Genomic DNA, 16,054 nt, shown 5'->3' with positions numbered 1-16,054 from the left:
AAGGACCCTCTGACCAGTCATGTCTGGAGTCTGGCAGTATTAAAACCCCGAACAAGTGTTCACATGACCAAAGGTTGGAGAGGTGGATGTGTGGGAGGACGGTCGATGCTGCTGCAGTTGTACATTTTTGCTCATCTGTGTTGTTTTTACCGAACAAAGGAGCACTTGAGGATTTGTACCTTGGTTCCGTTGCACGTGTGTGAGTGGAGGACGGTGTTGTGCGCTCGTGTTTGCCTTTATGCCTCGCTGTGTGAGCACTGTATCCCCTCCTGTGTCTGTGTGTGTGTGTTTGGATGCTGGTTGTACAGATGACCCCTCACTATGTCGGATTTTGGTCTCTGGTTTTCTCACTCATGTTCTGAAGGCAATAAAGAACTTTTCATTGTTTGGTATACATATTTTGCAGCCGTTTGTTCTTCGTAGCGCGTGCATCAAGACTCATCACAATCTGATGTTTAAGTGACTCACACATTTTCAGGATGGGGGGGGGGGGTCTGCATTGTGGTGACGGAGACGCCTCCTTCAGTGTTTTCCTCATGATGGTCTCAGTGTTCAGGTACTTGTTGGAACCAAATTCTAACCAAAAACCTTTTCCGTGTTTCATCAACACTCTGTGGGTCTAAACAGCTGATTTAGTCTTTGAGTCGTTCCAAGTTCCAACAGCCACGAACACAACGCCGCTGAACGGCGAGCAGCTCCACCCGACCACAGCGCCTTCAGGTTGGTGGCAGACAGTCAGGTGCTGCAGGTCAACTTGTCTCCAAGTGTCATCAGCAGACTTGGATCAAGACCCAGAACTACTGTCAGAGTTTGGGACAGACCCAGGAGAGGAGCCCCCCCCCCCACAGTGACAAACCACCATGACCAGAACCTATGACCTCTGACCTGGTTCAGCAAACGCCACACAGCTGCAGGCCCGTTTACCAGATGGGAGGGGTACTCGGGTTTCCAGACTAACCATTCAGAACCGCCTCCCCCCCTTTGACTGGAATGACAGACGACCGCTGCAGGTGACTCCACCCACACCAAGACACCGCCGTGAACGTTTGCAGTTCAGACCATGTGACCTGGAGGATGCAGGGGGGTATTCCAGGAAGCATGTTTAAACTAGCCTGACTTTAAGCCTGAACTCTGGCTGAAATCCGCCTGAACTTGCTTACTCTGGGTATGTCGGTTCCAAAAGACCGGATGTGAGTTGGCGTAATTACGCTCGACTTGGTAACCCTGGGTTAATGCACGGTACATAAAGACATTCTCAATAGATCGCCGATTTCTGGAGTCACCATGGAAACGCGTGGAGAAAAAAAAAAGAAAGCGCGACACTTGAGACGGAAGTGAGACGGAGTCTGAGATTTTAATGACGGCGGATAGAAATTATAAGTCCATCAAAAAAGTAACACGGCTGAAAAATAATTTAGTTAAATTTATTCAAACTCAATAATTGTTTATACAACTCAAATTTACGTATTTATCTAACTAAATGTCACATTACTTCATTAATCTTTTTTCCATCTTAATTACTTATATTTCTTGAACTTTCATATGTCTAAGTTTGAGCCGCCAGATATACTAATTTTTATAACAATAAAAAGAACGGAAAAAAATGCACGGAGTGCAAAAACTCAACATAGAATTTTCCGTCACTGTCATAACAGGTTTGGGTGGTAGGGGTGCTATATAAAATCATCATCCTCTCCTTTACTCTCACTCATGGTGCAGAGACTTAAGCATTGTATGACAAAATAGCTCGGCAAAACTCGGTGAAACACAGTAAAACAGCTATACAACTAAACACATTTTGTAAAAAACCCACACTTAAACCCAAATCCGTCCGTTCAGACAGGCAAAGGGAATGATATCCCAGAATCCCTTGCGGTGCGATCTAACAGCAGCATCAAAGTTACACCTACTTAATTGAATTAATTTGAACGAAAGGAAAATAATTGTCTGAAAACTACGTGTTATTTTTAAGGTGACCTAACAAAAAAATGCTTTATCTTAACTGAAGCAAATAATTAAGTTAGATCAAAGTAAAAAAGTTTATCTTTCCAACATCCATATGTGGTCTTATCACCCTCTCATGGTGGAAAAAGTATTATCTGAGCTTTTTCATCCACTAAATCATCTTCAAATGGACACGCCATGCTGTTTCACCTCTCTGTAAACAAACTAATCTTAAACTAAACCTGCTCCGGACCAGGTTATGCTCAGAGCATGAGTTGCCATGGTAACTTGACCTACCCTGAAACATACCTCCATTTCTGGAACCGAAAGCTGAGGTTATCAACTTCCTTAGCCTCAAACTTATCGTGGGAGCTAGCATAACCTGCTTTCTGGAATACCCCCCAGGTCTACCGTCCTGTTCACGGATGAGGGTCACTGTGCAGAAATGATGGTGGTCAGCGTTGATGGAGAAGGCGGGGTGAGTGATACGCCAATGCAAGACAAACCAACTAAGACCTGGTTTTGTCTAAAACACATGTTTGAAAATCCTCACAAAATGATGTTTTCAGACTCCTACCAAACGGAAGGGATGATCATGTCAGAGCACCTCTGGTTTGATGACAATAAAGGGAGGAAATATTGACGTTCTGGTTTCCAGATAAACCCTTTATAAGCATGTTTTCAAATAGAGCTAAAAGTGCCATTAGATCTGATTTTGCTGCATGTTGTCTGTAAAGCTGGACAGTCGACTATTACCAGCAACGTTTTGGGCTATTTTGCCTTTTTATGGAGAAAAAAGAGCAAAACCGAAGGCAGTGGACCAAAACGGCATCGCCTGTCCACCTCTGGTGTCAAAGACTTTTGTTAAAGGAAAAGTTTCCTTCAAGGTGGGGGTCCAGCAGGTTGGACATGTCTGGTGTCAGAAGCACAAGGACATGCATGGACCCCGACTCGGTTCAGAGATGAGGCAAAATCATTTCTGTTAGTCGGCAAGTTCATTTGCATGATAGTTAAATGTTTTTCATTTTGAAAATGAAACGCATGTTATGTTATTATATTTATTACATCTGCATAATACAAGTATTACCTAAATGGTGATTTTGAGACACCTAGCCTGCAAATTAAAATCTATTATGTTCTGTAATTTGCTTAAGAAATTCACATAAGACATGGGCTTTTAAGTAATTTAAAGAAATCTTCCACAAAGGTCTTCATTTTTAAATCCAATAAAAAGTCTGGCAGTACAGAAATGACATTTACTTGCCTAATGTCATTTACATTGTATTATTCTATTATTTATACAAATTTTTTGCTGTTTTTAGACCAAATCTAGTCATTTAGACAATATATAATAATAATAAAGGGGAAAAAAGAATTGAGATTTCCAAAAAATTTGCATCCTTAGCAAGTGAATGAGATTCATGAAAAAAGACCAAATCAATAATCAAATCAGGCCTGGCGTTTCACATTATCCCTTAACCTTCTGGCATTTAACGAGGAAACGGATAATGACATCCAATAACCTCTGAGTCCGATTATTTTGCCTCCTCTCTGTGTAACAACTGTCCCTGAATGCATCACGGTTTATCTGTGAGCCCCAAGAACGTGAGGGTCTGCGTCATGACGTCAATTGTGCGACGAAACATGGCAACCTCTGACCTGCCTTATATAAAGCCAAAACAAGGCAAAAGACCCCTGGACAGAATGACGAGCAAGGGGGCCCTGTGGTCCAGAGACGAGGTGGAGTTTCTGTTGGAGATCTGGGCCGACGACGCCATTCAGGACGAGCTGGAGAAAACTCACAAAAACTCCAAGATTTACTCCAAAATCCGCGACGTGCTGAATTCTCGCGGATTCAACAGAACCACCGAGCAGTGTCGCGACAAAATCAAGAAGATGCGCTGTCAGTATCTGAAAATCCGAGACGCCATCAGGAGATCGCGGAGCTCGCTGGACGAGAAGGATAAGATGTTCTGGTTCGACGCGGTGGATAAGATACTGAGTCAGAAACCCTGCAGCGAGGCGGTCCTGTTCGAGGAGTCCAGAACACACCAGGAGTCCAGAACACACCCGGTTCTGGCGCCTGTCACGGCCAGCACGACGAGCGGTGAGTGATCGATGCTTCCACCGCATCCGTTGCGGTGTTTACCGCGGGGTTGTAGCAGGAATAGACTTCTTCTTCTTTCTCTTTCGGCTTTTCCCATCAGGGGTCGCCACAGCGAATCATCCTTTTCCACCTCACTCTGTCATGGACATCTTCTACCCTAACATTAGCCAACTTCATGTCCTCTGTTAAGACATCCATGTATCTCCTCTTTGGCCGTCCTCTTGCCCTCCTGCCAGGCAGCTCCATCTCCAACATCCTTCTACCAATATATCCACTATCCCTCCTCTGAACATGTCCAAACCATCTCAGTCTGGCTTCTCTGACTTTGTCGCTAACACAGGCAACATGAGCCGTCCCTCTGATGTACTCGTTCCTTATCCTGTCTAACCTGGTCACTCCTAAGGAGAACCTCAACATCTTCATCTCTGCTACCTCCATCTCAGCCTCTTGTCTCTGTCTCACTGCTACCGTCTCTAACCCATAGAGCAGAGCTGGTCTCACCACTGTCTTGTACACCTTTCCTTTGAGTCTTGCTGGCACTCTTCTGTCACACAACACTCCTGACACTTTCCTCCACCCGCTCCAACCTGCCTGCACTCGCCTCTTCACCTCTTTTCCACACTCCCCATCACACTGAACTGTTGACCCCAAGTACTTAAACTCCTGCACCTTCTTCACCTCAGTCCCCTGTAACCTAATGCTTCTACCTTGATCCCTCTCGTTCAGACACATGTATTCTGTCTTACTACGACTGACCTTCATGCCTCTTCTTTCCAGAGCAAACCTCCACCTCTCTAGCTGTTCCTCCACCTGCTCTCTACTCTCACTGCAAATTACAATGTCATCCGCAAACATCATTGTCCAGGGAGATTCCTGTCTTACCTCGTCTGTCAGCCTGTCCATCAGCATAGCAAACAAAAAAGGACTCAAAGCTGATCCTTGGTGTAGTCCCACCTCCACCTTGAACTCCTCTGTCTGACCTACAGCACATCTCACCACCGTCATACTTCTCTCATACATGTCCTGAACTACTCTGACATACTTTTCTGCCACTCCAGACGACCTCATACAGTACCACAGCTCCTCCCTCGGCACCCTGTCATACGCCTTCTCTAAATCTACGAACACACAATGCAGCTCCTTCTGACCTTCTCTGTACTTTTCCATCAACATTCTCAAAGCAAAAATGGCATCAGTGGTGCTCTTACGGGGCATGAAACCATACTGCTGCTCACAAATCTCCACCTTCTTCCTAAGCCTGGCTTCCACTACTCTTTCCCACAGCTTCATTGTGTGGCTCATCAACTTTATTCCTCTATAGTTGCTGCAGTTCTGCGTGTCACCCTTGTTCTTAAAGATTGGGACCAGAACGCTTCTCCTCCATTCCTCAGGCATCTTCTCACTCTCTAAAATCCTATTGAACAACCTTGTTAGAAATTCCACTGCTGTCTCTCCTAGGCACTTCCATACCTCCACAGGTACGTCATCAGGACCAACGGCCTTTCCGCTCTTCATCCTTTTCAGAGCCTTCCTAACCTCATCCTTTCCAATCTCTGCTACTTCCTGCTCCACAACAACCACATCTTCCTCCCTTCTTTCCCTGTCATTTTCCTCGTTCATCAGCTCCTCAAAATACTCCTTCCATCTTTTCTGTACACTCTCTTGGGTTGTTAGCACCTTTCCATCTCTGTCCTTAATCACCCTTATCTGTTGCACGTCCTTCCCATCTCTGTCTCTCTGTCTGGCTAGCCTGTACAAGTCCTTTTCTCCTTCCTTTGTGTCTAACCTGTCATATAGCTCATCGTAAGCTTTCTGTTTGGCCTTTGCCACCTCTCTTTTCACTCTACGCTGCGCTTCCTTGTACTCCTGTCTACCTTCCTCAGTCCTTTCTACATCCCACTTCCTTTTAGCCAACCTCTTCCTCTGGACGCATTCCTGTACTTCCTCATTCCACCACCAAGTCTCTTTACCGTCTTTCCTCTTTCCAGATGACACACCTAGCACCTTCCTACCTGTTTCCCTGATAATCTCTGCTGTAGTTTCCCAGTCATCTGGAAGCTCATCCTGACCACCCAGGACCTGCCTCAACTTCTGCCTAAATTCCTCACAAGTTTCTTCATTCTGTAGCTTCCACCACTTGGTCTTCTTTTCTGTTTTCCCTATCTTCTTCTTCTTCCTGACCTCCAGAGTCATCTTACACACCACCATGCGGTGCTGTCTGGCTACACTCTCTCCTACCACCACTTTGCAGCCATTAACCTCTCTCAAATGACCTCGTCTACATAGGATGTAGTCCACCTGAGTACTCCTACCTCCACTTCTGTATGTCACTCTATGTTCCTCTCTCTTCTGGAAGTAAGTGTTGACTACAGCCATTTCCATCCTCTTCGCAAAGTCCACCACCATCTGTCCCTCCAGATTCCTTTCCTTCACACCAAACCTGCCCATCACCTCCTCATCACCTCTGTTGCCCTCACCAACATGCCCATTAAAGTCTGCTCCAATAACAACTCTCTCTCCTCTGGGAAAACTCTCTATGACCTCATCCAACTCACTCCAGAATCTCTCCTTCACTTCTAACTCACAGCCAACCTGTGGCGCATACCCACTGACTACATTCACCATCACCCCTTCAATTTCTAACTTTAGGCTCATCATCCTGTCTGAGACTCTTTTCACCTCTAGAACACTGTTTACAAACTCCCCCTTCAGAATCACTCCTACCCCGTTTCTCTTCCTATCAACACCATGATAGAACAGTTTGTATCCTCCTCCAATACTACGTGCCTTGCTGCCCTTCCACCTTGTCTCCTGCACACACAGTACATCTACCTTCCTTCTCTCCATCATGTCTGCCAGCTCTCTGCCTTTCCCTGTCATTGTGCCAACGTTAAGAGTCCCTATTCTCAAACCTATGTTCCTGCCTTTTCCCTTCTCTCTCTGGCCACGGACCCTTCTGCCTCCCCTCTTTCTTCCACCAACAGTAGTCAAATTTCCACCGACACCCTGTAGGTTAACAGCATCGGTGGCGGTCGTTGTTAACCCGGGCCTCGACCGATCCGGTATGTCTAAAGTGTTGTGGATGATTCGCATGGTTATTTTGGCAATTTTTTACGCCGGATGCCCTTCCTGACGCAACCCTCTCTATTTATCCGGGCTTGGGACCGGCACAGAAGTTACTGGCTTGCAACCCCTGTGGCTAGATTCGTAGCAGGAATAGACCATCGACTGTATATGAGACCTGGACTGAGCGACGCCTCTTCCTGCCGCTCCAGGATGGTTCCAATAATCCCCACATCCTTCTTTTTGTTTTTGTAAACACTTTATTGAGCATTTTGTTTCTGTTATACAGTTTCGACATGTTTACACTCTTCTACGGAGCCCTCCAGGTGCCAGTGGTAAAAAAAAAAAAAAAATCAGATTAACTGTTAATCTGATTAATCCGTGCCCACAGATTAATCAATTCTGCTTGTACTGTTTGTTTGTTTTTTGTAACCACTGGCACCTGGAGGGCTCCGTACCTTCCAGCCCCCTAAGCTAAGGTTACACTTATTTTAATAACAGAAATAATGGTCAAAAATGTAATAATATTAAATAATGACAGTCAATATTTTTTTATGGGGGAACTGAATTTTCTATCCCTTTTCCTCTAGAGGATGATTTACAGACCCGCCCATTGTGTATTATTTTTTAAATTGTTCCCGTGACATTTCTCTGATGATAGAAGACGTATGTGAATTCATTTAGCTTAAATTTGTGTTTCTGAATATGATTTTCTTTATTGATAACATTGTGTATCAGGAGCAGACGAAAAAATCCACTTTCAGGCAAAAAGATGCCCGGATAGCGCCAATACTGCTCGCCATTTGTGTGACAGCAGTAATGTTGGGTTGTATGGAAGCACACGTGTCTCATATTTCAAAATAAAAGTCAATGCCAGAAATGCTTTTTCATTTTAAAAATAAAGCTGCGTTTGTTGACTCAAAGATCAAATAAAAAAATCAATCCTTCAAATTGCTTTTTCATTTTCTACTTCAGCAACACTCATTCTGTGACGTAATGAAAGCAATAAAGCAAAGAGGCATTTTTGTTTTCTCATCCACCGCGCAAAAAGAAGTGTCGCATAATTCATTCCCAGTCAGCATTTCCAGGAGGAGGCGGGGCTATGACGTCAGCGCTCACTCTTCTTCTGCGCCGTTGGCCCTTTCAGTAAACAAGACACGGCGTTCCCAAACGTCTGTTTTCAAGTCACCAACAGTTTCAGAGACAACAATTTTGAATTATGAGACACATCTGCTTCCATAAGGTTGTGAGGGGCTGTAAGCGGGAGAGAGTGTAGACAAAGGGGAGGGGGGGTAAGGGCAGGCTTCTTCCCCGCCGACAGGTGAATTTTGATGAACTCCTTACAGTCACAGTCCCGTTCACACATCCACACTCTGGTGGGGGCTCCGCTGCTGACCAACCTGTAACCATCATCGGTGTCTTGCCCACTTCAACACGTGGGCAGGCGAAGGAGGAACCAAACCTTCAATATTCAGAGCAGAGGTTGACCACTGCACCACTGCTGTCCTGGTGGTTCCAGTTTTAATAAAGATAATTGAGACATTTGGGATGGTGGAGTGGGCGTCCTCCAGAATACCTTCATTTGTCTTCATGCAGAGACTGGAGTGAACAACATAGTCTTTGCTGGACTGACATCTTCACCGTAGGGTCAGGATTTCTGAATCTTCCTGTGTTGGCACATGGTCCACTTTGGTTTCCAAGGAAACAGCTTGGGTGTGACCAAAACCAGTAGGCGTGACCAAAACCAGTAGGCGTGACCAAAACATGAGGGCGTGACCAAAACCCGTTTGTGTGACCAAAACATGAGGGTGGGACCAAAGCATGCAAGCGTGACCAAAACATGAGGGTGGGACCAAAGCATGCAAGCGTGACCAAAACATGAGGGCGTGACCAAAACATGAGGGCGTGACCAACACCCGTGGGCGTGACCAAAACATGAGGTCGTGACAAAAACCAGTAGGCGTGACCAAAACATGAGGGCGTGACCAAAACCCGTTGGTGTGACCAAAACATGAGGGCGTGACCAAAACCCGTTGGCGTGACCAAAACATGAGGGCGTGACCAACACCCGTGGGCGTGACCAAAACATGAGGGCGTGACCAAAACCAGTAGGCGTGACCAAAACATGAGGGCGTGACCAAAACCCGTTTGTGTGACCAAAACATGAGGGTGGGACCAAAACCAGTAGGCGTGACCAAAACATGAGGGCGTGACCAAAACCCGTTGGTGTGACCAAAACATGAGGGCGTGACCAAAACCAGTAGGCGTGACCAAAACATGAGGGCGTGACCAAAACCCGTTTGTGTGACCAAAACATGAGGGTGGGACCAAAGCATGCAAGCGTGACCAAAACATGAGGGCGTGACCAAAACATGAGGGCGTGACCAAAACATGAGGGCGTGACCAACACCCGTGGGCGTGACCAAAACATGAGGGCGTGACCAAAACCAGTAGGCGTGACCAAAACATGAGGGCGTGACCAAAACCCGTTGGTGTGACCAAAACATGAGGGCGTGACCAAAACCCGTTGGTGTGACCAAAACATGAGGGCGTGACCAAAACATGAGGGCGTGACCAACACCCGTGGGCGTGACCAAAACATGAGGGCGTGACCAAAAACAGTAGGCGTGACCAAAACATGAGGGCGTGACCAAAACCCGTTGGTGTGACCAAAACATGAGGGTGTGACCAAAACCCGTTGGTGTGACCAAAACATGAGGGTGTGACCAAAACCCGTTGGTGTGACCAAAACATGAGGGCGTGACCAAAACATGAGGGCGTGACCAAAACCAGTAGGCGTGACCAAAACATGAGGGCGTGACTAAAACCCGTTGGTGTGACCAAAACATGAGGGTGTGACCAAAACATGAGGGCGTGACCAAAACCAGTAGGCGTGACCAAAACATGAGGGCGTGACCAAAACCCGTTGGTGTGACCAAAACATGAAGGTGTGACCAAAACATGAGGGCGGGAACATAAGGGTGGGACCAAAGCATGCAAGCGTGACCAAAACATGAGGGCGTGAACAAAACATGAGGGCGTGACCTAAACATGAGGGCGTGACCAACACCCGTGGGCGTGACCAAAACATGAGGGCGTGACCAAAACCAGTAGGCGTGACCAAAACATGAGGGCGTGACCAAAACCAGTAGGCGTGACCAAAACATGAGGGCGTGACCAAAACCCGTTGGTGTGACCAAAACATGAGGGTGGGACCAAAGCATGCAAGCGTGACCAAAACATGAGGGCGTGACCAAAACCCGTTGGTGTGACCAAAGCATGCAAGCGTGACCAAAACATGAGGGCGTGACCAAAACATGAGGGCGTGACCAAAACATGAGGGCGTGACCAACACCCGTGGGCGTGACCAAAACATGAGGGCGTGACCAAAACCAGTAGGCGTGACCAAAACATGAGGGCGTGACCAAAACCAGTAGGCGTGACCAAAACATGAGGGCGTGACCAAAACCCGTTGGTGTGACCAAAACATGAGGGTGGGACCAAAGCATGCAAGCGTGACCAAAACATGAGGGCGTGACCAAAACATGAGGGCGTGACCAAAACCAGTAGGCGTGACCAAAACATGAGGGCGTGACCAAAACCCGTTGGTGTGACCAAAACATGAGGGTGGGACCAAAGCATGCAAGCGTGACCAAAACATGAGGGCGTGACCAAAACATGAGGGCGTGACCAAAACATGAGGGCGTGACCAACACCCGTGGGCGTGACCAAAACATGAGGGCGTGACCAAAACCAGTAGGCGTGACCAAAACATGAGGGCGTGACCAAAACCCGTTGGTGTGACCAAAACATGAGGGCGTGACCAAAACCCGTTGGTGTGACCAAAACATGAGGGTGTGACCAAAGCATGCAAGCGTGACCAAAACATGAGGGCGTGACCAAAACCCGTTGGTGTGACCAAAATATGAGGGCGTGACCAAAACATGAGGGCGTGACCAAAACATGAGGGCGTGACCAACACCCGTGGGCGTGACCAAAACCAGTAGGCGTGACCAAAACATGAGGGCGTGACTAAAACCCGTTGGTGTGACCAAAACATGAGGGTGTGACCAAAACATGAGGGCGTGACCAAAACCAGTAGGCGTGACCAAAACATGAGGGCGTGACCAAAACCCGTTGGTGTGACCAAAACATGAGGGTGTGACCAAAACATGAGGGCGGGAACATAAGGGTGGGACCAAAGCATGCAAGCGTGACCAAAACATGAGGGCGTGAACAAAACATGAGGGCGTGACCTAAACATGAGGGCGTGACCAACACCCGTGGGCGTGACCAAAACATGAGGGCGTGACCAAAACCAGTAGGCGTGACCAAAACATGAGGGCGTGACCAAAACCAGTAGGCGTGACCAAAACATGAGGGCGTGACCAAAACCCGTTGGTGTGACCAAAACATGAGGGTGGGACCAAAGCATGCAAGCGTGACCAAAACATGAGGGCGTGACCAAAACCCGTTGGTGTGACCAAAGCATGCAAGCGTGACCAAAACATGAGGGCGTGACCAAAACATGAGGGCGTGACCAAAACATGAGGGCGTGACCAACACCCGTGGGCGTGACCAAAACATGAGGGCGTGACCAAAACCAGTAGGCGTGACCAAAACATGAGGGCGTGACCAAAACCAGTAGGCGTGACCAAAACATGAGGGCGTGACCAAAACCCGTTGGTGTGACCAAAACATGAGGGTGGGACCAAAGCATGCAAGCGTGACCAAAACATGAGGGCGTGACCAAAACATGAGGGCGTGACCAAAACCAGTAGGCGTGACCAAAACATGAGGGCGTGACCAAAACCCGTTGGTGTGACCAAAACATGAGGGTGGGACCAAAGCATGCAAGCGTGACCAAAACATGAGGGCGTGACCAAAACATGAGGGCGTGACCAACACCCGTGGGCGTGACCAAAACATGAGGGCGTGACCAAAACCAGTAGGCGTGACCAAAACATGAGGGCGTGACCAAAACCCGTTGGTGTGACCAAAACATGAGGGCGTGACCAAAACCCGTTGGTGTGACCAAAACATGAGGGTGTGACCAAAGCATGCAAGCGTGACCAAAACATGAGGGCGTGACCAAAACCCGTTGGTGTGACCAAAATATGAGGGCGTGACCAAAACATGAGGGCGTGACCAAAACATGAGGGCGTGACCAACACCCGTGGGCGTGACCAAAACATGAGGGCGTGACCAAGACCAGTAGGCGTGACCAAAACATGAGGGCGTGACCAAAACCCGTGGGCGTGACCAAAGCATGCGGGGGTGACCAAAACATGCAAGCGTGACCAAAACATGAGGGCGTGACCAAAACATGAGGGCGTGACCAACACCCGCGGGCGTGACCAACACCCGTGGGCGTGACCAAAACATGAGGGCGTGACCAAAACCAGTAGGCGTGACCAAAACATGAGGGCGTGACCAAAACCCGTTGGTGTGACCAAAACATGAGGGCGTGACCAACACCCGTGGGCGTGACCAAAACATGAGGGCGTGACCAAGACCAGTAGGCGTGACCAAAACATGAGGGCGTGACCAAAACCCGTGGGCGTGACCAAAACATGAGGGCGTGACCAAAACCCGTGGGCGTGACCAAAGCATGCGGGCGTGACCAAAACCCGTGGGCGTGACCAAAGCATGCGGGGGTGACCAAAGCATGCAAGCGTGACCAAAACATGAGGGCGTGACCAAAACATGAGGGCGTGACCAACACCCGTGGGCGTGACCAAAACATGAGGGCGTGACCAAAACCCGTGGGCGTGACCAAAGCATGCGGGGGTGACCAAAGCATGCAAGCGTGACCAAAACATGAGGGCGTGACCAAAACATGAGGGCGTGACCAAAGCATGCGGGCGTGACCAAAACCCGTGGGCGTGACCAAAGCATGCGGGGGTGACCAAAGCATGCGGGGGTGACCAAAGCATGCAAGCGTGACCAAAACATGAGGGCGTGACCAAAACATGAGGGCGTGACCAACACCCGTGGGCGTGACCAAAACATGAGGGCGTGACCAAAACCCGTGGGCGTGACCAAAGCATGCGGGGGTGACCAAAGCATGCAAGCGTGACCAAAACATGAGGGCGTGACCAAAACATGAGGGCGTGACCAACACCCGTGGGCGTGACCAACACCTGTGGGCATGACCAACATGTGGGCGTGACCAAAACATGAGGGCGTGACCAACACCCGTGGGCGTGACCAAAACGAGGGCGTGACCAAAACCCATAATTAAAATAAAAAGACAAAAAATAAAAATGCCTGAGTTAACTTGTCATTAATCCAGAAGATGTACAGATGTTAATCGATTTTTGCATTTTTTTAAAGCAGAAATTAATTTAAAATATTGCTGCAGTTCCAGTTTCAGTCAGAAGAATTCAGCTTTTTTTATAATCAATTTTACTTTTAAATATGGATTTTAACCAGGAATAACGACATGTCTATAAACAAGAAAGCATCACGATCTTTGTGTTCAAAACTCTGAAAACCAAATATGACGTTTTTAGAATCAAATTGAAAATCTGCAAAAATAAAGCCGGTGATGAACTTGTGGATGTTTTTCCTGGAGGCTGGAAGTGGAGCGTTTTCTAGAGATGACATCACACTAATGCAGTCCAGTTCTGGCATACAGTCGATGGTCGTGAGGTATTTGTCTCCAACCGGCGTTCAGGCCTCAGCACGCCGTCTCTGTGCCTGAGTTTGCTCCTGGGTTTGGGGGGGGGTTATGCCTTTAACTGTTATGTTTTAGAGGGGAATAGCGGTGTGCTTGCACCGTAACGACCTTGCATGACCCGGGGTTGACGCTGGCGTGTGTCGTCTCGTCCGAACAGCCACATCCTCCGCGTCGGACGCGTCACTCCCCGTGGACCCGCCCAGTCAGGCGCCGTTTGACGACTGCACGGACGTGAAGCCCCCCCCAACTTTGGGCAGGAAGAAGAAGCGAAAGGCGAGGATGGACGCCAGCGACGTGATGGGCGTGTTCATAGAACGGCAGCAGCGGCAGCACGAGGAGTTCATGCGGATGGAGGAGCTGCGCCACGAGCAGGAGGTCCAGATGCTGAACGACTGGATGAAGGCCAGCATGGAGGCGGAGGAGCGCCGCCTGGAGCTGCAGAGGCAGACCAATCACATGTTTGAGAGGATGATGAACAGACTGCTGGACTCCATGGTGCCCCCTCCCAGCCAAAGAATGGCTCGAGCTCAACAAACGTCCCCCATGTAACCCCCCCCCCATGACCGCTTTCTGTTATTGGTGGAACATCAGACTAACCGACCCGTCCCACTAGTCTGAAAACCAATACTTGATCTTTTTTAAAACTCTACACCTGTTTCTAAAGATGCATTCAAATGAAAATCTGGAAATCTGATTATCCTACAATCCGAATAAAACGTTGATTTTTCTCAGTCAGAAGCAAAACAAAGACAAACGAATATCCTTAAAGTGCCGCTCCCATTATCTTCTGATCCCGGCGGTCTTTTCATGACCATGAGGCCGTTTTTCATCCAAAGTCCTGAGTCATAGTTTCTGCAGAGCGGCAGCAGTTCAGCAGAAATCCGCGTCTCGAGTTGTGGAGCTTGTCGGCATGTTTTCCACGTCACACTTTACGAGCTTTTTAGAACGGCATTTTTCATCTCATTGTGAGAAAAATGCCACAAAACATGTTAAAAACACACTTTTTATCGGAGTGGCTCTTTAAATAAACACACAGTTCAAGTCCACACTTTAAAAAGAGTCTTTTCAAGCTGTATTTTTTATAGAACTTTACTGGGAAACAGATGTCCAAATGCATCTGAGCAATGTGAATAAAGATGGATTTGTGATACACATATGTGCACGGCATGGTCCATGTGTTTGGCGGTTAGGCTCCGGGCGGATGACGCCCTTATTCCTGGATAAGCCGGGACCACGGATGGATAAACGCTGAGGAGGCCGGTCCAGGAGAACGGGCCGGAGGACCGACGGCAAAAAGAAAATGTCAGAAAAGAAGAATGTTGCTATTGGATGGCTTATTAGATGAGTAGAGTGACGCCAGAACCCAGCTTACCCGGTAGTGGCGGCAAAGCTTCACTTGGCAAGGCGCGTTCATTTCTATAGCGCTAATGCAGCTCAGAGTCCAATACGAAGGTGAGAAACCGCATACAGGAGAATAAAATGTGATAAAGGATTGGACACGACAAGTGGGCAGTAATTTCCATCAGCATCAGTAAGAATCCACGGTGACATCAGTGGAACAGAAAATATCAGAAACGGATTCTGTGGTCCAGTTGGTTTGTGGTGAAATCATTTCATTTTCAGAAAAACAAATGAGTCTGGGTTGTTATGGGTTAAATATACTATCTGTGAAAAAACAAAACTGGGGTTGGACTTAAGCATCACACAAATGACAGTTTAAATATAAATTTACAGAGAAACTGGTAAAGTAGAATTAAAAAAAGGTTCAGACGGGCCTGGAATACTAAGGGTTAATACAGACAATTAAGGTTCAAATGTTTTTTTTTATATTAAATCAATTTATATATATTAAAAATAAAAATTCCCCTCTCACCCTCAGCGGGTGGTTTCTCCTCCAAGCTCGGGTCCTCTACCAGAGGCCTGGGAGCTTGAGGGTCCTGCAGTATCTTAGCTGTTCCTGTTCTTTTCTGGACTGAGGGGTCTGAGGTCTTTCCAGGTATCTGTTGTAGCCACTCCTCCAGCTTGGGGGTTACTGCCCCGAGTGCTCCAATTACCACAGGCACCACTGTCACCTTCACTTTCCAGGCTTTCTCCAGTTCTTCTCTGAGTCCCTGGTATTTCTCCAGTTTCTCATGTTCCTTCTTCCTGATGTTCCCATCGCTTGGTACTGCCACATCCACCACAACGGCTTTCCTCTGTTCTTTATCCACCACTACAATGTCTGGTTGGTTCGCCATTACCATCCTATCAGTCTGGAT

The 16,054-nt window shown here is 47.7% G+C and overlaps 1 protein-coding gene across 1 annotated transcript; it reads left to right on the top strand.

Moving 5' to 3' along the window:
* The first annotated feature begins 3,453 nt into the window (after window positions 1–3,453).
* Window positions 3,454–14,950, top strand: LOC111949231 (uncharacterized). The gene is made up of 2 exons (XM_023965866.2): window positions 3,454–4,051; window positions 13,954–14,950. The coding sequence occupies exons 1-2, from the start codon at window positions 3,517–3,519 to the stop codon at window positions 14,343–14,345; spliced, it is 927 nt and encodes a 308-aa protein (XP_023821634.1). The 5' UTR covers window positions 3,454–3,516; the 3' UTR covers window positions 14,346–14,950.
* Window positions 14,951–16,054: the final 1,104 nt, after the last annotated feature.

Source organism: Oryzias latipes, chromosome 18, assembly GCF_053564925.1.
Source record: "Oryzias latipes strain Hd-rR chromosome 18, Olatipes_Hd-rR_3.1".
Lineage (NCBI taxonomy): Eukaryota > Metazoa > Chordata > Actinopteri > Beloniformes > Adrianichthyidae > Oryzias > Oryzias latipes.
Note: the sequence above shows the minus strand (reverse complement) of the source record. Positions and strands in the feature narration are given on the sequence as shown.

Excerpts from the sequence above, each read along its gene's own strand:
- LOC111949231 (XM_023965866.2), top strand. The coding sequence starts at position 3,517 with ATGCATCACGGTTTATCTGTGAGCCCCAAGAACGTGAGGGTCTGCGTC. Across the intron at positions 4,052-13,953 it reads CACGGCCAGCACGACGAGCG|CCACATCCTCCGCGTCGGAC; the intron begins GTGAGTGATCGA and ends TCGTCCGAACAG.